Source organism: Elaeis guineensis, chromosome 2, assembly GCF_000442705.2.
Source record: "Elaeis guineensis isolate ETL-2024a chromosome 2, EG11, whole genome shotgun sequence".
Classification (NCBI taxonomy): Eukaryota; Viridiplantae; Streptophyta; class Magnoliopsida; order Arecales; family Arecaceae; genus Elaeis; species Elaeis guineensis.
This window is the reverse complement of record NC_025994.2, coordinates 125,261,415-125,285,094: the sequence shown is the minus strand read 5'-3', so window position 1 is coordinate 125,285,094 and position 23,680 is coordinate 125,261,415. Positions and strand designations below refer to the sequence as shown.

At 37.1% G+C, this 23,680-nt stretch overlaps 2 protein-coding genes across 20 annotated transcripts; one reads left to right on the top strand and one right to left on the bottom strand.

Annotated features, from left to right (window-relative positions):
• Positions 1-940: 940 nt before the first annotated feature.
• On the top strand, positions 941-10,786 carry LOC105051334 (ubiquitin-conjugating enzyme E2 2). Of its 19 annotated transcripts, none has more exons than XR_012138246.1 (10): positions 943-1,207; positions 2,018-2,151; positions 2,250-2,275; positions 6,008-6,097; positions 7,070-7,146; positions 7,261-7,349; positions 8,329-8,382; positions 8,570-8,824; positions 9,010-9,258; positions 10,495-10,727. XR_012138246.1 is itself a non-coding variant. In XM_073250975.1 (8 exons), exons 3-8 carry the CDS (start codon positions 2,136-2,138, stop codon positions 10,621-10,623), a joined length of 432 nt encoding a protein of 143 aa, XP_073107076.1. In that variant the 5' UTR covers positions 942-1,207; positions 1,418-1,578; positions 2,022-2,135; the 3' UTR covers positions 10,624-10,786. The 19 variants fall into 19 exon arrangements, 8 of the variants coding, with proteins under 8 accessions (XP_073107076.1, XP_073107075.1, XP_073107074.1 ...); XR_012138244.1 differs by having other exon boundaries at positions 8,227-8,382; XR_012138243.1 differs by having other exon boundaries at positions 8,227-8,458.
• Positions 10,787-18,506: 7,720 nt separating this feature from the next.
• On the bottom strand, positions 18,507-20,231 carry LOC105038689 (3-ketoacyl-CoA synthase 11-like). Its single transcript, XM_010914570.3, has one exon. It carries the CDS (start codon positions 19,941-19,943, stop codon positions 18,507-18,509), a length of 1,437 nt encoding a protein of 478 aa, XP_010912872.1. The 5' UTR covers positions 19,944-20,231.
• Positions 20,232-23,680: the final 3,449 nt, after the last annotated feature.

Genomic DNA, 23,680 nt, shown 5'->3' with positions numbered 1-23,680 from the left:
TTCTAGATAAGTCGTTAAGATCTATCTATATTTTTCATATTACTTTTTATTATATAAATATTATTACATATTAATATAGTATAATATCTTATATTTTATATGTTATAATATATAATATTATATAATATACATTCATAAATATAAATGATATATGTTATGCATATAATATAATATAATAAATTATATTATATAAGATAAAATAAAATATATATTATACTATTGCATATAATATTAGTATATATATTAAAATAATATAATATTACATTACATTTTATTTTATTATAATAATATAAGATATTGATAATATATTATAATATTAAATAAGATTTTATACTATAACATCATATTATTATAATCATATATTATATTAAAATAATAAAATATTATTATCTAATAATAATATTATGTTATATTATATATAAGATAATATTATATATTATTATACTATAATATTAGAAATAAAATAAAAGATTATTTTTTTATTTGATAGAAAAATGGCTTATTCATCTCTTAGATGGATAAGATTTTTCTCTAATTTTATAGATAAATATTATTAAAAAATTATTTATCTATTTAAAGAAACATAAGAAAAAATTAAATTGATCCATAAAAAATTTAATTAATTTTTTTTATATTTATATAAAAAAATTGACCCTGGAGCGGAGATAAATGCTCTTTTTAGTACTCATTGCATCCTTTAAGTTAGCATCGTGATTTCACCCTAAAAGAAAGAAAAGGCGTCGTGAACTTTCTACGGCATTACAAGGCTCTATACTTTCTTCCAAAAAAAAAAAAAAAAACACGAGTCGATGCAGCATGACAGGATTTCATCGACTTCATTTTTTTTTTAAAAAATAAAAATCTTTAACTGAGTGAGGGGGTCGTTGGGACCCCCACGTGCGCCATGACGGCCTAGTTTGGTCGAGCGTGCTTAAATTTTCTTGGCTTCTGTTTGCTTCCTTTTCGGGCATCCCTTTCGCCTCCCTTCCCGTCCTGGGACTTCCTTCCCCTCTTCCTCTCCCCTTCATCCTCTCACGGTCGCTGATCAAACCCTTCATCTCTTTCTGATCCCTTCTTCTTTGCGCGCTCTACTAAGAGGGGAAGGAAGGAATCCTCCCGCCCGATCGAAGAATCGGTGATTCTTGCTCGTCTAGTGGGCTCAGAAACCCTCAAGGGATTCTTGGTGCTCGCCGCGCCTGCCTCGCAGGTAACGGGACTCGACTTGCTACTTTTTTCTTGTTGATAATTTCTGATTCTCTTCGGAGTTCCTTACCTTTGGTTTGGCGCTGAAATGGATCTTGAGCCGCGGACGCCACAAAAATCCTTTGATTTTGGTTGTGAATTCTCGAAACCGGGGGTGGCTTTGTTCTTGATCCTGTTCTCTTGACGATTTCTGATTCTTTTCTTTTTTTTGAAGCTTGTTTCCCTCCTGCGTGCGATTTGGTGGCTCTATTCTGTTCCCCAACTCAGACGACTTAAACCTAATTTAGTCTTGGATAACCCTTGGTTTTTGTTGCGGATCTTGTTCGTTTGGTACAGCTTGCACGATAAGGGACCTTTCTTGCTACCGTTTTGTTGGTAATGTTCGAATCTTTTTTTGATGCATGGTGCCTTCTTGTGTGCAGTCGACTTAAAAATCCTATTTTAGCTAGAAACCCTAATTGTTCTCAAATATGCTCATCTGTCGTTAAAATATTATATTTTTGGACTAAATAGTGACTGAACTTTAAGATTATGTTAGATACAACTCAAGAGTTTTGTTTAATCTCTTCCTCCGTCTTGTTTTCTTACTAATCATTGGATTCAGTTGGCTTTGTATAATTTGGCGAATAAGAACAATCTTTGGTTTTACATTTTCTTTTGTTTAAAATATTTAGAATTGAGTTTCCTTTGAATCCTCAGGATTCAGGCAGATTACAATATGTTAGGAAGTTCAAGACATGTCTGTTTTGGAGGGAAGTAATTAGTCTTTCTGTTCTTTTTCTTCTGGTCATTGTGTTATGTTTTAATGTGCTAGGCAGTGAGAATGTCGACTCCTGCAAGGAAGAGGCTGATGAGGGACTTCAAGCGGCTGCAGCAGGACCCCCCTGCTGGTATAAGTGGTGCTCCCCAGGACAATAACATCATGCTCTGGAATGCAGTTATTTTTGGGTATGTTTAGAAGGAACAATTTGATCTATTCTTACTTGTTAGAGTCGTTTGTATTTTCACATTTTGCTTGAACTTTGTGCATGCGTTTTGAATTGCAGTCCTGATGACACACCTTGGGATGGAGGTAAGGCAACTCAACTCCTCAAGTATTGTTTCCAAGAAATATGTGAGGCATTAGAATTTTTTATATCAATTACATGTTGTTGCTAGTGCTATAAATCTTTTTTATATTGATTCCAATAACATGTTTGCTTAATTTAGGTTTTAGCTGTCAGGTAGTTTCGCCCCGCGAAGGCATGTTTAATCATATTTCATTCTAAAGCATGCTCCTCTTTTTTTGTGCATTAAAATTCAGGAAAAACTGGCTTTGTATGCAAAGAGTAACCAGCATATAACCCGTACGATGCGCAGGATTTTTTTTTTGCTTATTTAAAAATATATCATCTACAAATATTTTTAAATTAATATATATTTTATTTTAAAAATAATATATATTTTATTACTAATTTAATAATATATGATTTTATTAATATATTATTAAAATTTATTAATCTTCTAAAAATATTTTTAATAAAAATCTATTATTATTGAAATATGTTATTGTTATGAAAATACTATTGATCTTATCAATAGTACTAGTATTTAATTTTATCATTTTTATTAAAATTTTATTATTTTAAATAAATATATTAAAATATAATACTCAAGATCTGTCATCCACGTACACTCTTTTGAAGCCATCCAGTCCAATAGTATAAATTTTTAAACCTCAAATATAAAAATATTCTAATCTGTCGGAAGGATCAAGCGACCATCACTACCAACGGTAGCAGCATCTTTGAGCTCCAAGCGAAGTAGGAATACACTAGTATATGGGACTTGATCGTAAAGACATCTCTAGCGGCCACATTCTCGTCTCTTGTAGGAGAAGGTAGAAATGAGTGGTGACTTTGTGAGATCCTGATCAAGAATCAACTGATAAAGCAACCAGTGCAAATATCCCTAACTGATGCCTTGTGAAAGAATCCACACAATGGTCATACTCCTTCGGCCCCTACAGCCATTGGGATAGTGTCTGTTGCTCCAACGATTGCATCGTTGCCATCCAAGTCAGCAATTGGGCCTTCTTCGACGTACTTCCATCGGATGTTTGCAACTTCACCACCCTTACCCACGTCGAGCTCATGAGCAACCACCTCTCCAGTTCCCTCCCCTCCCTCATGGCTTTAAATAGTTCTGGCGGTTTCTTGAAGGAATTCTTCTAAGAGTAGGAAAAAATTTCTAGCAGGCTTGTTTTGATGTGACCACTCGCCACTGGATTGATGGCTTGTTGTTGAATGTACCACAAAAGGAGGGAGAGGGAGTCGTAATCGATATTAGTTTATTAGTTCGAGAAGACAGATTAATACAACTTTAAAGTGGAGTTAATGCAGTATTTTATGAGCGGATGCTTCGAAATTTTTTCATGTCGGGGTGAATTAAAGGCTTTTATGATACGTGGCAAAATATTATGGAGATAAATGTCAAACAGAGGCTCTACTAACGCAAAAGTCTCCATTTTAATATATATTAGATGGAGACAAATGTCAAATGGAGGCCCTGCCAATATAAAAGCCTCCATTTTAATGTATATACTAACTTATAACCCTATACGATGCATCGGATGCAATTTTTTTTAAAATAATATTTGATTGCATTTATATATTTTATTATATCTATTATATATATTTTAAAAATAATTAAAATAATTAAAAAAGTATAGTTTATGTATAGTATGCATTATAAATTATCAGACAAATCTTATGAAGATCCAATATCCTGACTCCATGAAGCTTCTTCCTAAATGCATTGCGGATAATGTTGCCCTTCCGCTTCCATTGCCACTAATGGTAGTAGCATCTTCGAGCTCGGGATGGAAAGAAAATGTACCAATATATGGAATTTTAAGTAATTTATGAGGATGAGTCCATCATATTTTTAAATTAATTGATAATATATTTGTATTTTTTAAACTCTTACATAACCAACACAAAATCTGAGCCATCATCTAAACTTCCTTGTTGGGCCACGCCAAGCCTCTCAGGCTCTCACCCAATTGAGATTCGAAAAAAACAGGGGAAGCACTAGACACCCCCTCAAATCGCACAATCCAAACCCCCTCCTTTTCAGAGACAAATCTTCGAATGGATTACCTCCAAACCCGAACTAATCAAACACCTGGCCGAATCCAACATCCAGCTCGCATTGCTGGCATCTCCTTCCCTCCTCTTCGCCTCTTGGTGGTGGAGATAAGGACTCGCCATGACCTCCGACCGCTTTGTTGTGTTGTTGGGGAAGGATTAGCGCGGGATTGAAGTTAGGATCGAGCAGGAGGTGGAGGTCTTCGTTGAGGCTAGGTGGGAAGACAAAGCAGTTGTCGTAGGCAGTGCCAACGACGACCACCTTCCAACCCCTGTCGTTCTCCTCCACTGTAGGCAGAGGCACCGGCCCCCACCCATCACTATAGACGGTACCATCATATTTTTTTTCCTTCTCTCACGAGAGGGACAGAGAAAGAAGCATGCTCGAAGGTGAAAGAAACCAGGGAGGTTAAACACGTGGCGGATGGTGTCTTGGAAAAAAACAAGCATGTGGCGGGCAGAGGTTGATGTCTCTATTTTACTAGATGGTTCGATACCTTTACCTGACTCATCCAATACCATTGAATTTTTTGATTGGACAGCAACAAGTTGATCATGTCTTGGGTCTGAATCAAAATCTTTGATCGATAAGTTGTCGGACCCAATGAGCTAGGCAACATAGGACATAGCTTTGTGTGGGACCTGCCCGAGCCGATAATCCTAGGCAGTGTAAGATCCAATTTCAGTTCAATATCCGTCCGTTTCCACCACTCTCGGTTCTCCAAATCCTTGGACAATTGTGCGACTTTCTGGACAGAGGAAAGGCCAAACTCGAAAAACTCATTAGAAATGATGTGTAAGAAGCCCGAGGAAAGAGAAGCGGTGGTATCGGGTTGAGCAGCCAAAGCTGTCAGGTATAAAAAGGCAAATTAACGCATTTTAAGATAACAAGAAACAGATAAGATATTCAGGCACTGCGGCATTTTGATACCATCAGAGATGGAAAAAAAATTTCTAAGAAATCAAAAAAAATTGAAAAATTGGATCTATTGAACTCAATCCTCAGCCCTTGATTCTGCGTCTTCGGATGCCGAGTCGGATGCTTAGATGTCATTATTTGCAATTTGCTCATCACTGATTCTGCTTTTAGTCCCTTCAACCTCAGTTGTTGCATTTTATTATGATTTAGGCATGTTGAGCAGCTACATATATGTGCATCTTATTCTCTATGCATATCAGCCTAAGCAGTCAAGTAACAGATTAATAGATTTTATTTTGCTTATCATTAGATGGCATGTTCTCTGCTAACTGAATTAGTTTTGCTTGGAAATCCATATGCCTCTGCATAACAGTGAGGCCATCTGATGGGCCCTTGTTTCCTGGCCTTAAGTTGGACATCTTGCTATACAAAGTACTTTGTATATAGAATGATTTGATTACTGAAGCCCAGAAATTAATGCATAAGACTTATCTGATAGTTATAAGTATCTGTTTGTATCACTTTCTTTGGTTTTGATTCTTTGTCATTCAAACTTCTTTAAATGTTTTCCTCACTTGTTATCGTTGCTGCAAGGTGTAGAAAATAAGAATGGGATTTGTTTAGTGATGTGCTTGTTGGAGTACTGATTTTGCTGATTTTTTCATAGTTTTAGGTTCTTCCTTAAATTTGATAGCTATTCTTGTATTTGTTACTTAAATATGTGTTTTCCTTACATATAAAATCTTGAGTTTTCCAGGAACATTCAAACTTACTCTTCAGTTTTCAGAGGACTATCCAAACAAACCTCCAACTGTCCGCTTTGTTTCAAGAATGTTTCATCCAAATAGTAAGTCTTAAATACCAATTAATATTATTTATGTAGTTGAAATTGTCTTAAGTTAGCATTTCAGTTGAAGTTGTTTTAAGGTAGCAGACCATTTTGTCTATCATCAGAATATCATTGTTGGGAATGCTAAAACCGTCATCTACCTTGATCCTAGGAAGCTGCATATCCAAAAGTGATGTTGGTTTTGTTAGCAATCTAGATTAACTTGCTCCTGCGAATATCAAACACGTTACGGGGTATGACGGTAACTTGTATGCTTCTGCTTGGGTTTATTGTGTCATGGTATATGTTGGGCATTCCATTTGCTCATGTTGATAGAGAGCAGCTAACGTGATTATTTTTGGGGTTGGACTGGGTTCTCAATTGACCTTTAGAAGTTTTAGGTGGTTAGATCTCTGTCTCTCTCTCTTTTTTGTTTTCTATCTCTCTCTTTGGCACTCTTGTTCATGATTTTCTTTTCTTTTCTGTTTTTTTTATTGGGGGAGAGGGGGTAAGGCGGGTTGAAGGGGTGGCCTTGTGGAACTACACTAGTTTCAAGGTCTATAAGAGCAATAGGTATGCTCATACTTTTCTAAGTGCAACTTCTTTGTTTTATTTAATTACTTCGGAAAGAGATGTGATGTTATTTTGCTATCTAGATTAGAAAAATGAAGTGTTCCAATGCCCATAAGGTGAATTTAGAGACGTGCCCTTGCTTGAGGTGAATGTAGAGATGATTAAATATAATGTTATACACCTTATTTGGGATTTTGTAACCCAAGGTCATGCTTGATTGTTGGAAATTATGATAAAAAAGTGAGGAGTGTAAGCAGGGTTCTTGCTAAGTCTTAAACATGGCTTGGTGTATCACTCCGAACTGCCCGATTTGGGGTGATTGTGCTTCCATTTTCTTTTTTTTAAAAAAAAAAAATTGGCTCAATTCAAAACAACCCCCCCCCCTCCTCTCCCTGTTTTTGGTACGCTCCAGAACAGCATGGTGTGGATCCATATTGTATCAAACCAGTTGCCAATTGGTACGACCTTCAGGACCAGTTTGGCGAACTTCAATCGTAAGTGTAGGGCGAGCTCATTCTCAAATTGACAACAGAGTATTTTATCAGTCATTATTTTTGGTACACCATTTTCATGCTGCTCTGACCTAATGCTATTCTGTATATATTTAGTTTACACAGATGGAAGCATTTGCTTGGATATCTTGCAGAACCAATGGAGCCCAATTTATGATGTCGCTGCAATACTTACATCAATCCAGGTTCACTAGAAGCCTCCATTATTCTACGTTCTTTTCATACTAAATAGTTTATACATTTCTTAAATTATACATTTGATATACCAAGAAATTTCTGTTCCCATTATATGCATCTTGCAAGATATGTTAAATGACATTAATCTATCTTTACATACGTGCTTGTTTTGGTAAAGATGTGAAATATAACAAATGGAAGCCCTAATGGTTTCTCAAAATCCATTCCTCTTTATGTGCTTGTATTTCAGGGCCATCCTTTCATATTAAGCATTTGGTTAAAGTTTAACTTTAGGCGCTACTTGATTGGTATTGAGTCCATGATGTAATGTAGATAATTGATTATGCAATCATATCTTGTTTGGTTTCACCCATTATTGGAATACTGCACTTTATAAAGCACTGTTATGGTAAGAATGTTTTTGAGTTATCAAAGAGTTGTAGGTGAAGTTATTTTTTGGAACTCTTTTGAAAGCATAATTGTGTTTCTGCTAGAATAGAGTACTTGTGTTATTGTTTCTGTTGAGCTTCTTTTGAATATGGTCAGGTATGTTAGAATTTGCCTCAATATGACGTTCTATCAGGATCGTCTTACTCCCCTTGAAATAAGTATAGCTTCTTCTCTGTTGGGAAGCCTTTTTGTTTTTATATCATATTGCTTCCATATTAAAAAAAGAGGAAAAGGATTTCACTTTGAAATATATATATATATATATAGCCAGAGTGGGACATCTGGTCAATTAATAGGCCTGATGATGTTTAGAATATCATTAAGTTCCATCCATTTGGAGTTTTCAATCAGAGTTAAAGGACCTCTCGAATCAGTTTTTCAATTCATTTTTCCTTTCTGTTCCATAGTTCTGATACTACTTTGTTCTTTTTGCAGACAGCTTGGTAGAGATTTGGGAATAGGACCTCTCGAATCAGCTTTTCAATTCATTTTTCCTTTCTGTTCCATAGTTCTGATACTACTTTGTTCTTTTTGCAGACAGCTTGGTAGAGATTTGGGAATAGTGTGCATAGAGAGTTATTATTGAGCCAAGTATCCTCCCAAAATTGAATCTTCTTCCCTTGTCATAGAATAGAAATTAGACCACCAAAATGGCTGCCTTACCTTTGTAGGTGTCCTTCCAAATAGGAGAGTCCTTGTAGTCTTCCTTCTCATTCTAAATCTTCTTTTGTTGTGGTATGCCTTGGATATAATCCTCTGCAATATGGGTCTTTTGCAGGTGAAATTTCCAAACCATTTTGCAATGAGAGCCTTGTTGAATTCCTCGATGTTTTTTTAATACCCAAGCCCTCCCTTGTATTTGTATTTACAAATGTTATCCCACTTCATCAAACATGAAAAGCCGAAAATAGAGGAAGTTCCTTTCCATAAAAAAGCCCTTCTAATCCTGTCGATGTGCTTGATAACCCAAGATGGAAGTTTGAACATAGATATTTAGCATACTGGCAGATTTGTGAACACAGAGTTTATTAAGGTGAGTCTACCTGCAGTGGACAGTGAGCTTCCTTTCTAGCTTGCAAGTTTTTTGTCAGATCTTTCTATTATCTGCATCAGTTGTTACTTTGATGACCTCTTAACCCCCAAGTGGGGCATACCTAGATATTTGATAGGCACTCTCCGGCATTCAATCAAGCATAATTGAAAATTGATCTGCTGCAGCCTCATCATCTCCAAGACCTATTAACGGAGCTTTTCCAGAAGTTGATACTCAAACAAGAGAGGATCTTGAAGTTATAAACAATGCATTTTGGAGTCAATACCTGATCCTTCCGTGCCCCGCAGAATAATAATGTATCATACCCCCATAATGTGAACTATTGATGTCTTCACCGGTTCCCAGTGGATCTATGCAACTAAGTAAACCATGCTGCCTGGCTTTGTTTAAAAGTGTGGTTAGTACATCCAGAGGTAAGAGGAAGAGAAATGGGGGTAAGGGGTCACCTTGCCTAATTCCTCTACTACAGTTTATCCAGTTTTCTGCTTGTCCATTGACTAATGCAACTTTAGTGGGTGTTTAACGGCTTTGATCCAAGCTATCCAGATAGAGGGGAATCCTCTCTTCCCAGTACCCTTGGAATGAAATCTAGATTGATTTTATCAAAAACTTTTTCAAAATCCAGCTTGCATAACAATCCTTCCATTTATTTTTCTTCTTGCAGAAATGGAGTATTTTATGAGTACAAAGGAAGTTATCGATGACGGGTCTGCCTTTAATTCAATTAGATCATTCATAAAAGCTCTTGGCCAAGTAGCTAAGACTGGAGATTATTCTCATCCAGGTTGTCTGAGCAGATTCCGGTTAAATTGAAAAAGCCTCCCCCTACCGGATGACTTGTGCACTTGTGTGTTGTTGTGGATGAAATTCGTATGGATAGATCATAGGTGCTTAAGATGAACTGGCTGAATGATTTATGCCGCTTTAACAAGAGTAGGGGAGTACTAGATGGGATCAAAGGGTTTTAACGGGCCAAGGTTTTTGGCTGGGTGACAAGATCTTTAGCTGCTTTTGTTCTAACCTATCATTAAGCATAAAACCTAGTTGATCGTTAACCCCAATCTGATCAAGCCATAAAACCTAAAAGAAAATGATAAAGCCTTAAAAAAAAAAAAAAAAAAAAACTTCTGTAGCATGTGATCTAGTTTGATTATTTGGCTTGTTACTTTGTGTTTAGATATTATTTTAGTTTCTGATTTCAAAATCTGCCTTTATCCCTTCTATCTTGATTCGTTCAAGTCCACTGGGATATTGGAACTGTTCTTTAATCACGGTCAGTTCAGTGAACAGTGTAGTCTCCACAACCTTAAAATAGGCCTGCCAATTGTTATTTCAAGGTTTCATGGTTGGTCCCTTGCTTGCCTGAAGGTTGGCCAGGAATTTGGTACCAATGCTTCGTACTGATTATATATTGCATTAGATATTCTCGAATTTTGATGGATCATATCTTGATCATTCAGAGAGTGTCACGTAAATGGGATTATTGTTTTTGATCAAGGTATATCAACCATTTACATGGCCAATTTATTGCCATGTTTGTGCTAAGGTTTGAATACTCACAGGGTGGGTTGTCCAATTTGAGTATTAGTTTTGTAGTTTTTGGTCATTTATATTGATTAGAATACATCTTTACACTCTTGTATTGGCAGTCGTTGCTCTGTGACCCAAACCCAAACTCACCTGCAAATTCGGAAGCTGCACGGATGTTCAGTGAAAACAAGCGTGAATACAATAGGAGAGTGCGTGAGGTTGTGGAGCAGAGCTGGACGGCTGACTGATGAAACGCTCTCCTCAACAATGGTTGTTGTAAGGCTTGGCTCCTCTGTTTGAGTGGTGGACTTTGAATACTTCATTCCAACTAGACATTTCCTATTACTGTGTATGTGCTTGGTTTGTGAAAATTTTCCGAATCCAAATATATTTGCTGAAATCATTTTGACCTCTCTGCTTTGAAAGAAGTATGATGTAGATGCCTTCAGGCCCTTTAAGAAGCGAATAGCTACCGCTAGTTTTTGTCTGGTTGGGATGCTCTTGGGACCCTTCTCGACGTCTTATATCATACATATAAGGTGGGTAGGTGTGCAACCATTTATCTCCGTGTATGCTTTTATGAAAAGAAAAGATGGTGCAGCTATTTTGCATCAGCGATAGTACCGTTTGTTAGGAGGTGCGGTCGAGTCTTTAGGTTTGCTGATTTTACTTGCGAACAGCATTGACTTCCAAAGATGAACTTGTGAGGTTCAATTTTACGATAGCATGTCAGTCCCAACACCAAAATTTATCCATTCAATTTTTCTTTGCTTCTGTTCAATCATGATTTCTCTTTCATTCAGCAAGCTATGTTTGATCAAACTCTTATTCAGCTGTTTTTCTATTTTTCATGCTTCCCCTTCCTTCAACCTGCTTGAATCTGTTAGATTGTACCGTCTCGAGTTGCAGTCTCTCTTTTTTCGGTGCACGAGTTGCAATCTTTGAGCATGGTAGTTATTTTCATAACTTTGACTGTCGACAGTCTCTTGCCAACTAGAAAAAGTTGATGGGGAATCTTTTTTGGCAAACAAAAGGATTTGTCATGCTTGTGAATGTATGTTTCGGAAAAATAAGAGATGTATAGAGAGGGTTATACAGAAAAATCTTAGGCGTTCGCATGAGGGAAATAACACGTGAAACCATAGGCTTGAGAATGATTATTAGCTTTGTAGCTGTAAGATTTTCATCCCCTGGTGTCAATGCGGTTCCATCGCTGAGCTTCTTTAAGTTATGTTTCACGTCGATCATTGTTGTTTTACCATGATAATGCTAATCATCAAGCTGTGCCTGCTGGGGCCAAGGTGATCATCAACTGTGGACCTATGTCGATTTTCATCGTTGGTAGAGTCTGACAATGGAGTGCAGGACTCTCGCTCTGTTTGGTTAGGCAGATGAGGAGAGAGAAGAGGGATATGGAGAGAGAATATAGAGAATTCTGGATGTAAAACAGAGAAATGGAGTTTCTTATCTCTCGTACTCTATTATCGGAGAGATTAAAAAGTGAGAGTGAGATAAACCTCTTCTGTCCTTGTTTGTTCCTCTTATTCACGTACCGAAAAAAGAGAAATTTTCCTTTCTATTTTCTCCAAATCTCTCAATAATCCATAATCCAGTGTGCAAGAGAAATAGATTTAAGGATGAGTAATGCATCCACCCTACTGTAGCAGAGCACTAGATGTCCCAAGAATGCCTCAGTCCATCTTTTGAGAAACCTGCCAGTGAAAATATTTTAGCTGAAATATTTTTTTTCAAAAAATTGATGTCGATATCTGAAAAAATATTTTTTGCATATTTGATCGGCTATGAAAAATTAGCATATTAAAAAGTGGCTTATGTTTTGAGTATCTATTTTTTTAAAAAAATTATATAAAAGATATATTATGCTCTTAATAAAGAAAAAGAATCTACTTCTAATAGGAAAATGATTTGTTTTATATCTCATATGAATTTTTCTTTCTTATAAAAACTATAAATTTAATAAAAAAAAGATTTTTTTATCTTTCTTCTTCAAAAACTCTAACTAAATAAATCTTGTTCTTGCTTTTTGTCCCTTCTTTCCCACAAATGCGGAGGGGATGGTAAACCGGCGGTGGTTAATAAAACTGCGCCCCAACTCTGTCGACTACAATTTTCATGAGTTATCTCTTTCCTTTTTCAATCTATCACACACACAGATATAGATATATATATATATATATAATATCCTATTCTTTGTGAGATCCAGCATATCCTTAATTAAGAAAGAACCATATTTCAAATATTCAATTTTGATGACAGTAGAGAAGACTAGTGCAGCTCAGACGACTCGTGACTATATTAGTTGAAAAAAAGGTGCAAGTGTGGCTTATTTAGGATCCAGGAGTTGTTGCCAAAAGTAGTTGAATCTTTGGGCAATGCATTAACCATGTTTGTAAAAGCTAAAAGCAAGAAGAATCTCATTGGAAGCTGATGCATATGCAGACAGGAAATCTATATTGTGGCCCATCATTTCCTCTCCCTGCTAATGATCGGCCGACCTGTTCCGTTTATCTTGTCCCTGGGAGTCTCGCTACCTTCTTCAAGATAAGAGAAGTTTATCTTATCCCTAGGGATTCATTTGGTTGACGAGAAGTGAAAAAAGAGAAGGAGCATTTTTTGAAAAGTGGAGAGGGAGCTTCTTATTTGATTGGAATTTTAAGAGAAGATAGTGAAAAAAACTATTTTCATGGAAAATCACTTCCTACATTTCATAGGAAATGGAAACCCATAGGAGAGATGGATTTTGGCACTTCCCATGAATGGGAAGTGGTGCTACTTTTTTTTCCTCAAAATATCTCTTTAGATCCACGGCTAAATTTTTATAAAATATCAATGGATGGTTAAAATAAAATACTGAATAGTCTATATTTAATATTATATTTAATATTATATTTAATATTCTATTTATATCTATATTAATAAATTTATTATATTAAAATATTAATATTATATTAATATATATTAGTATTATATTAACATAATAAACTATTATAATTTAATATTATATTATAATATATTAATATTATATTAATATTAATATTAATATAATATTTATATTTATATAAAGTTTATGAGAAAAAAGATATGGTCTTATATTTATTATTAAGGATATAATAAGTATTTTACATAATTTTTTCAGGATAATGGGTGCTCAACCAAACTAGCTAATCTACAATAAGTCACTTTCTTATGGTCAACCAAACATATCAAAATTCTATTCCTAAAAAATAATTTTTTAAAAAATATTTATTTATTTATTTTTTTTTTTTCGTGAACCAAATAAGTCCCAAGAGTCTCACTACCTTCCTCAGGATATGGGAGGGGTAAGTTCATACTTGTGCTCTTAGATGTATGACACAAAGTATATGCCCTCCTCCTCCTCCCCCTCTTAAAAAAATGAAGAGTTTATGCGCTATCTAATTCAGCTCCTACTTCCTAACAACGTCTACCCAACCAGGGGCTTTCTACAATGTAGTATCTCGGCTTTCCCTCCCTTTTCTCTCTGAGAAAAAATTGGAGAGTTTCCAAATCAGCTAGTAAAATATGGTTTTGGCTAATTTTTTTCCCCATATAATATGCATTTGCACCCATTCTTCATTCTCAAATACAGATATTTAGATGTACCATTTCAGATCCTAATGATTATAGTTCCCCAATTACTTTTAAGGGTTTGTTCAGATTCATGGGGCCAAAATCCTATAAGATTCATGGTTTAGACTTATATAATTGAGAAAAATAAGCTTGGGTTAGATCTGTATCCAGAAATATTCAGGAACCGTGGAGTGGACCAGCGTGAATCTCATAGGATAAACAAAATGGGTTGTTGGGATTCCGACCAGCCCACAGATCTAACTCAAGCTCATTTTTTTCAATTGTATAGGCCTAAACCATGGATCTTATGATATTTTGGGCAAATGAATCCAAACAGATCCTAAATAGACTGAATGCAACAGGATAGCTCCTTCGAGCATGGTAATGCCATTTTATTTCTTTGACAGAATTATGAACGGTCAAGATCGCTGGACTTTCTTCCTCCATCACTGAATGTTTAACCACATACGCTAAATAATCTTCTCGAATTCAAACGGATCTGATGGCGCTCATTCACAGCTGAGTTGGCGGAATCCCGAGTGAGGTCAAACATTTCATTTTAACCCCTTAAAAGTCTACACAACGTGGGGACCACCAGAATCAATTATGTTCCAAATGGAAAACTAAGCGTGTAGGGAGATTCTTGGATAGGCTTAATCTATAATAAATACCACAGGCTTAATCTATAATTAATACCACAGATATTAATGGGTTCCTAAATGGGTTCGGAAAGTCATTTTGATCGGATGGTCAGCCTATTTTCTCAAAAATTATTCTTTTTTCTCTTGAGCCATGACAGAAGACTCCTATCTTACGAGAAGTTATTAGATAGACTTAATTTATATATACCGTTGACTTAGTTTACTCCTCATCTTGCTTTCAAAACCTCTGTTCACGTAGGGGCCGGGTTCCGTTTGCGGACGCCAATCCCATTCGTGTAGGATTGAAGAAGATTAGTTTGGAGCCAAGGATTTTGATGCCATTGTGTTGATGGGGTTTTATCTTGAAGCTTCTTTAAGATTGCATTATGCAAACGTTGTCCACGTTTATAACCTCAAATTTGTCATTTATTCTTACGAGCTCCTAACTGATTTGCAGAACAACTTTCAAAAATTATATGTGCTTGGCATCGGTTTATGCAGCTCTCACGAGTGTAACTTTTGCTTAAAGCTGTCAAGACGGGCCGACCCATCTCGACCCACCCCAACCTGCTCTAACCCATCTCTAAACTAGGCGGGGAAGACTGACCCATTTAACCAGCGAGTTAGAAAAACTCCAACATGATCCGACTCATCGTGGGCTAAGGGTTAAACGAGCCAACATGCCAAAATTCACCTTCTCTCTCAAAAAAAAAAAAACCGTTAATCCTTTCCTCTCCTCTCCGCATTCCCTCCATGATCTCTAGAAGGTTGGTAATTTTTTTTACTAAACAAAATAGGTGGATAACTGAACAAGGATCAAGACCTCCAGGAGATTTGGTAATATTTTTTTTTTACTAAACAAAATAGACGGACCAGCCCACCCCGATCTGCCACTCAAACGAGATGGATTATTTGATCTGCTTTTAAATGGGTTGCTAAAATATGAACTCAACTCACCCCATTTATATAGTGAAGCGGGCCAACCCGATGGGCCTAACCTAAATTGACAGCTCTACTTTTGCTGCTAATATACTGGATAGTAAGAAGGCTAAGTTTTCCATTATTTACTTGGATATGCTACTTCACCACTCATCCCTCAAAAAATTTGATTGAAACTTCCTTCTTGAAAAAATGGAAAAAAGATTAGTGGGATGGAAAGCAAATATCTTATCGATTGCTGGAAGCTTAACATTTATACGATTCTCACAGCCATACCAACCTACTGGATGTCTGTCTTTCTTTAATCAAAGGAGATCATTTGAAAAATTGATAGGCTAAGAAGATCATTCCTGTGGAGAGGTAAGGATAGCTACTTACCAGGTCTTTGCCTAGTTAAATGGACAAATATTGACAGACCTAAGAAATTTGAAGGCTCAGGCATTATTAATCTTTTCATCTTCAATCAGACCTTGCTCCTAAAATGGTGGTGGAATCTTTTCGAAAGCAAGTAAGCCACGATGCATATTGGTACAAAGGATTTACTATAACTAATTCTTGTCGTCCAATCCTACAAACAACATTCATAGGCATGCTTCGCCCTTTTGGAAGGATGTTTTGCGAAATCAAAAACTATTTCGAACCCTATCATTCCCCCTAGTTGGAAATGGTCTGAGAATTTCATTTTGCTATAACCAATAGATGGGCGATGTACCATTGAAAGAAAGGCTCTCAATCTTCTTTTCGAAGGCTATAGATCTTAAAACCTCTCTTAACAAATTTATCCAATAGCAAGACCTCCTCACAAAGTTTCGATTGCCACTCTCATCACGAGCACCCGAAGAGTTTCAGATGCTTACCATAGTAGTCTCCAATGATTCCACTAGATCTTTGGGTAGTTACAATATATTTCCAAGCGATTGTAAAACATTCCAGATTGTTGAGATATGATTAGTAGGAATTTGGACTTCTACATTTATAAATAGACCCAAAGATCCTCCATGAAAGATAATTAGAACAATCCTACTTGACTGATACTCTGTCTCTCTTATTCTTTTTTCTTTTTGCTCATCTCCCATCAAAAATCTAGTTTACGCATGGAAGGATCTTGTTGGAGTCAATTCAACCAGCCCTCTTAACTTCTATTGTTGTCTTGTAGATTTATGGAAGTAGTCCATATCATCGATCCAGGGATCGGCAGCAATATCAGTAAATCTTTTAGCTCTTTCGTCGTTTTAATAGCATTACCTCACTAGTTCCCTTGTGCTGGTACGTACATAGTTTCCACGTGGAGGGTGAACCATGTCACCACAGGCTTGAGGCACTTCTAGGATATGTATGGTTGGAAGTAGAAAATATTAGTCGTGGTCCGTAAAGAAAGTTTTGGTCCGAAGCTTCACTCATTCTATGCACACGCACGCATACGTATATACGTACGTATGTATGTTCATTATTGATATTAATCAGACTTTTTGCCAAAGAAAAGGAATTTACAAGTTGATGTCACGTAGTTGGAAAATATAAACTACATTTGCTATTTCCTTCTCGATTTTGCCAACCAGCGAGGGATTCGCTTGATGCCGCCTAAAAACGTGAGACAAAGCTCCTGTTCATCATATCACTATTTCATGAGAGATTAAAAAGTGAGATAAAAACCACTTGAGTCTTGTCTCCGACTCCCCTCTTTTTATTTAACTAGAGTTACCAGACAAACTGGAGATTCTAACTCTCCCATTCCCCCTTTTTTTTTCCTTCCAAGGATTAATCGAAACAGATTGCAAGGGAAGGACACAGCGGATGAGTAATTCAATCAGCTTGTCATAGCAGGGAGAGTGGGTGTCCCGAGCAGTCCACAGGTCACCATAATATTTCTCACAAATGCTCATTTCTGCCTTACAGTTACAGTGGACTAGCCTGAATTGAAGAGGAATCAATTAATTTCTGAGCTCTTCTCCCGCGTTCGTTGCGTACAAGTATTTACCACCACCTCACTTTTTCACACGTGGAGAGCAATGAATCTTAACCTCAGATTGAGGAAGTTCCAGCCTGAATACCCCTAAGATAAATGGAGAAATTATCAGGGGGACTAGGTCCACCATGTGCCTAGAATAAAATCATTTCCTTTCCCTAGCCGCACTCTCCCGTTTCTTCTTCTTTTATTTATAATAGCAGCACAACCTAGGATGATTTTATTCCAGGTCCTTAATGGAGCTTGGTCCATCTAATAATTTTTTTTTGGATGCATCCATTGTATAGTGGAAACAAGAAATTATACTTGAATGAGACACCGTCTATCGACGGCTTTGAGATTCATGTATGATGATCATTGCCACCTCATCACACCAACAACATATCTACATCATCTGCTGTCCAGCAACAATCTCAAAACTATCCATGGACAACATCCCGCTTCCTAGGTACTACTGCAACCGACCGGACAATGGGAGCGATGACATATATGAATCCTTGCATGCACGCATAGTTTTTTGAGTTTTTTTTTGGTAAGTAGTTTTTGAATTAAGGGTGTGTTGGGAGAAATCACTCCCTACACTGCATGCATCACGTCATCCAATTACGCAATCAATCATTTCCATGAGCCCTATTCATCGACTGTTCATTTTTGTGCACCACTGCAAGCAGCAGCTATAATATACGATCTGCGCGAATCATATAGTGGATACAGTGTAAGAAATAAATTCTTGTGTATCTGGTTGGACCCTTTTTTTTAATTATAATATTGTTGGACGTCACTAGATCATATGGATCGACTGCTTTCATGAGGTGTTTGATTAAATGGAGGAGGATCGCATGAGTAGCTGTTTATAATACGAATATTACGTCGGAATATGACACACACCTATCCGATGATGATAGATAGATAAATATTAGATGTAGCATTTCTGGTAGTACAACGAAGGAAGCACTGAGATATCTTATCATAATTCCTACTTCTTTGATGGTGCATGCCACTGCAGCACAGGATACCTATGGATGCAGTCCTTCCATGGATTGTCCGGATCCATCCCGGAGTCCCTCAACGCCCTCCACACCGCACTACAGGCCTTGAACCCCGTTCCAAACGCCAGCATCCACACCCTATCCCCACTCTTTATCCTCCCCTTGGCCTCGAAGTAGGCCAGCTCGTAGAACACCAAGCTGCTCGACGTGTTCCCGAAGCGGTGCAGGCACATCCGGGCAGGCTCCGTCACGCCGTCGTCGAACCGCATTATCTTTCCTACCGCGTCGATCACCGCTTTCCCGCCGGAGTGGATGCACATGTGCTCGAACGCCTTGGTGAAGTCCGGCACGTGCACCACCTTGCGCTCCCCCGCCATGAACGACCTCGTCACGCTGTAGAGGTACCGTAGAAGCTCGGAGACCGGGAGGACTCGTGGGGCGAGGGTGGAGATGTGGCTTGTGAGTCCGGTGCCGGCCACCTGGACCAAGTCCTTGGTGAGCGCGACGCCGACCTTGCCGTCCTCGTCCTCCATCTGGATGGCGGCGTTGTAGGCTGCGTCGTCGGCGCCGTGGTGGGTGCGGAGGGTGCGGACGAGCTCCATCTTGGCGTCGCCCCGTCGGGCGGGGTCGCTGGTGACGAGCGCCGCGGCCGTCCCCTCCCGGAAGATGCAGTTGGTGACCAGCATGGGGCGGCTGTCGCCGAAGTACCAGTTGAGGCTGGTGTTCTCGGTGGCGACTATAAGAGCGTAGCCTACCCGGCGGCGGAGGATCCTGGCTGCGAGGTCGATGGACGTGGTGCCGGCGCTGCAGCCCATGCCGGCGAGGGTGAAGGTCTTGACGGAGGGGGGCAGCCGGAAGCGGTGGACGATGAGGGAAGAGAGGGAGGGGGAGGGGGCGAACATGCTGCAGGCGACGATGAGGACGGTGATGCGGGAGGGGTGGACGGCGGTCTTGGCGAGGAGGGAGGCGACGGCGGAGAACATGCCCTGCTCTGCCTCGAGGATGGCATGGTGAAACTTGGCGTCGTAGTCGGTCTGGAAGAAGAAGGGAGGGGAGTAGGTCTCGTCGCCGAGGCCGGACTTGCGGTAGATGGCACGCATGAAGTCGGCGCTGGTGGGGGAGAAGCGGCCGCTGCGGAGGCCGAGATACTCGCACACCTCGAGGCTGCATCGCTGGTCGAGGTCGGGCTTGAAGCAGGTGTAGTCGAGGAGAAGGACTGGGAGGGGCCGGGTCGAGAAGTAGGCGAGGAGGAAGACGGTGGTGCACCAGAGGAGGGAGAGGAGGAGGAGTTTGTGGTGAGAGAGGAAGTGAAGCGCGTCTGGGTGGAGTGAAGTCAGGATGGCAGGAATCAAAGGGCGGAGGGTTATGATCAGTGCTAACAGCGTGAAGATGCAAACCTTGAGCAACACGATCGTTGATCTCATGGTCACTTAATCTACGGAACACACGCACACAGAGAGAGAGAGAGAGAGAGAGGGAGGGAGAGGGAGGAGAGGGTGTTTCTATTGGTGTTGGAGCCGGTGGTGGGGGAATGGACGCTGATTTAATAGGAGAGGGAGAAGTGATGGAAAAGGCGGGCTTATGGAGCAAATAAACAAGGTTATGGAGGAGTATGGAGGAGCATTGAAAAGGGTATTGGGGAAGTTGGTTTTGTTACAATTGATGGTGCCGACCTGACTTGATGTACTTTTTTAAAATAAAGAAGGATCGGAGTCTCCCCCTAACGAAAATATCATCCTGGGTAACTGCCGCATCATCCATTATAATAAAAAATAAATATTTATAATATTTTAAAATTTATACAAAATATGGTTTAATGATCGGTATCCCGTAAGAAGATCAATCATTTTTTCGTGCCATAGGTAGAATCCAAAAGATGCATAAAATATTTTAAAATATTTTCAAAAATATTTTAAAATATTTTCAAAAATATTTTTGATAAATAAAATTGTATCTCTTTAAAATAAATGATGTTACCATAAGTCTCTGGTCCGAAGTGCATGATAATACTCGGTCATATTCCTACTTGATAGTCAGTCTCAATTTGAAAACTGGGACTCATTGAGAAATCTATAAAGCAAGTCCACTCTCGAAGATTTTTCGATGGGAGACTCTTCAATGGTTAAATCAATCGAAATTTGAAAATGGTAGAAAAAAGAGCATGAAAATAAGAGTATTACATTCTCTTGAAAAAAACTTACCTAAAACTTTCATGGGCCCCTTTTATATAGCATGGGATAGTCAAGCATTATCTCTAAGTTCGATAACGAATATGGAGAATCATTGCCTATGAACGTAAGAACCATGGATGGTGCATTATGGGCATTAATTTCATGATATTAATTCAAATATTCATGATTTAAAAAAATCGTTCGAAACTCTAGGAGGTTCCATCGGATTATTTTCTCTCCCAGTGGTCTATTGACTTTGAGTCTCATTTTCTGTCATTGGTACAGTTCCGACCCTAAGGCTGGTATATCGCCTATTATGGGGTCACGAAGAAGTCGATGTCTTAGAATTATTTTGCTTTAGTTTTCTGATCTTCTCTTCTTCACGTTCCAGAAGGTTCGATTTTTTTTTGAATCATCACGGTGAAATATCTGAGATAAGTATTCAATCATAAATCAAAAAAAAAAAAAAATCCAGATGATAGATTTCCACCATGATGGATGGTATAGCATTTATTGATAATAGTATAAGACTCTATTTTGGTAGAGTTTTTTTTTTTTTTTTCCTGTCCACTACATACATCCAAAAGATATTATTCTCCACCCATCAAACATCCAAGTAGCTAGTACTTAATTTCATGCCGCACGGCCATGGATTAAAATTTGCATGGTAGCATGTGGATGGTAAAAAAGGCACCAAACAGAGTTACAGAAAAACTATATGTTACACCATATGCATCATGTGTCCACCGTCTCATCTCATTTTTGGTGAGTTCCATCCATCGTGCATTTATCTCGATGATTATTGACTTATGGGAACGACATTAGAGCTAGTGATTGGTGTGGTGTACCACCATGCGATGCATTTGGTCTTGGGCATCATTTCGCTGGCGAAGGGGCAGTTGAGATCTCTATTACGTGGCATGTGATCTTTATTATGTAGAGAGTTGAAATGTTTGGGTTCTTTAAAGTCGGAGTACGTCTAAAGTCGTCGAACCATTAATGAATGGATTGTGAAAGGTCGAGTCAGTGACGAGCACCTGAGCTAACCTTTTTATTAGACTACAGCCTCGGCAATGAACATTATAGCATAGGTTAACCACTTTATTTTTTAATGAAAAAATAAAAAAGTTACACTGTTTGCATACTTATATATTGCAATAAATATTTTAATATATTAACATACAATATGTTTAATATAATCTATTTGCAAAATATTATGATAATTTACTTTTTTTATAATTTATAAAATATTTTATATTTATATATTAATTTTTATTCTTCGGAGACCCTTGTGATAGCTATCTACTAATTTAGCATTTTTGTAGAAAATTTTTTATAGGAAGAAACCAGGTTTATGTCTAAGTAACCATAACTTGAGATTGATGCCAAATGCCTTGGTTGCGAGCCTGACAATTCTACTATTAGTCTCAAACTCATGGTTTCATTGGTGAGGCTTCGCTCATGGTATTGTTGGTCGCCATATGTATTGCATATGATGAACTTTGATAGACAATCATTTAGATGTATCCATCATGTTTCTTCAAAGCTATTTGCAAGAATCATTTGTAATGACAGAAGTTTTCATTGTAATAATATAAAATGTGATAAGAAATATTAAGTTTTATTATTTTAATATTGCAAATTAGATTGGTTCACTATGTCTCCAAGTTATGGCTTTTGACTACTATTAGCATTTAACCAATGCAATACGTGGATATCATTTTCTATCTACTTTCGCATTGTTCTCAAATATTACATTGCAATATAATAAGTTATAATTAAAATATAAGTTGGTTTATCAAAATTATAATGATGCTATTATGATATTATAATAGTTGTTACATGAAGCCATGAAATGAATTACATATGTGTAGGCTGGAGTATAAATTATGCTAAATTTTTAGATCATAAATGGTGAATAGGCTTAGAATATTTGAATTAAAATTAAATTATAAATATATAATTATTATATATGATATTAAACATATTTTTATAATAGACTAAGAATATATATTTTTATATATTTTCTTTTAATATATGTAAATATTAGATTATATTAAATAAATTATAGATATTAGGGAGCTTTGCTTGAGTAGAGCTCTTCATTCACCGTAGGTGTCCATATTAATAATAATATTATTAGAACTTTTATTAAAAATATAATAAATAAGTAGCTCGTTAATACATTAGTAACAAATATATTACCTTATTAAATCTTATTGAGTAAAGAACTTTTTATTAGTATCACTTAATTAATGTAGAAATTAATAATATTATTAATAATTATATTTGCTTAATGTATGCAGATACTAGCAAAAAAATATTTTTATTAGTACTATACCCTACTCATATCCTGTGCAATACATTATATTATCCTAATATTTTATTAATTTTTATTGTAATTTTTTTGATCATATTTTTATTTAAAAGTAAAAATACAACCATCAATAGTCCTACAATATTGTATTTAAATATCTTTTGGATACAACACTTCTATATCTTATTTATATAGATGTTGGATCGTGATCTTATTATTTTATAACAATATATTATCTTCCTATAGCAATATATTATCTTCATGTACCAAGAATTATATATATACTTTTAAAATTTTGTATATTGATGGTATGCCATAATAGTCACATCATAAATTTATTTTAGAAGATAACTGGGCTGTTATGTCTGTTTTAGTTATTTATTCTATTATGTAAAATTTATATTATACTTTAAGAACAGCCGGAAAATAGAGAAATTGCACCCTAAATCCTTCTGGGAGGCAGCAAGTACAATAAAGGCAAATGATATGTTCCCATTTAACAGCCACGGCCTACGCATTAGGTATTTTACAAATTAGGCATATTTTTTATTTTTGATTTTTCAATTCATCTATTTATTTGCTTGAGTATTATCACCTTTTTTTGTCAAATATTCGAGAAACTATAGAATGTTTGCTCCTAAATGTAGAAACATAATTTTAACGGATGAGATTT

Coding starts and splice junctions, on each gene's coding strand:
- LOC105038689 (XM_010914570.3), bottom strand. CDS start 19,943: ATGAGATCAACGATCGTGTTGCTCAAGGTTTGCATCTTCACGCTGTTA.
- LOC105051334 (XM_073250970.1), top strand. CDS start 2,027: ATGTCGACTCCTGCAAGGAAGAGGCTGATGAGGGACTTCAAGCGGCTG. Junction 2,152..2,249: donor TGGAATGCAGTTATTTTTGG/GTATGTTTAGAA, acceptor TTTGAATTGCAG/TCCTGATGACACACCTTGGG. Junction 6,098..7,069: donor AAGAATGTTTCATCCAAATA/GTAAGTCTTAAA, acceptor GCTCCAGAACAG/CATGGTGTGGATCCATATTG.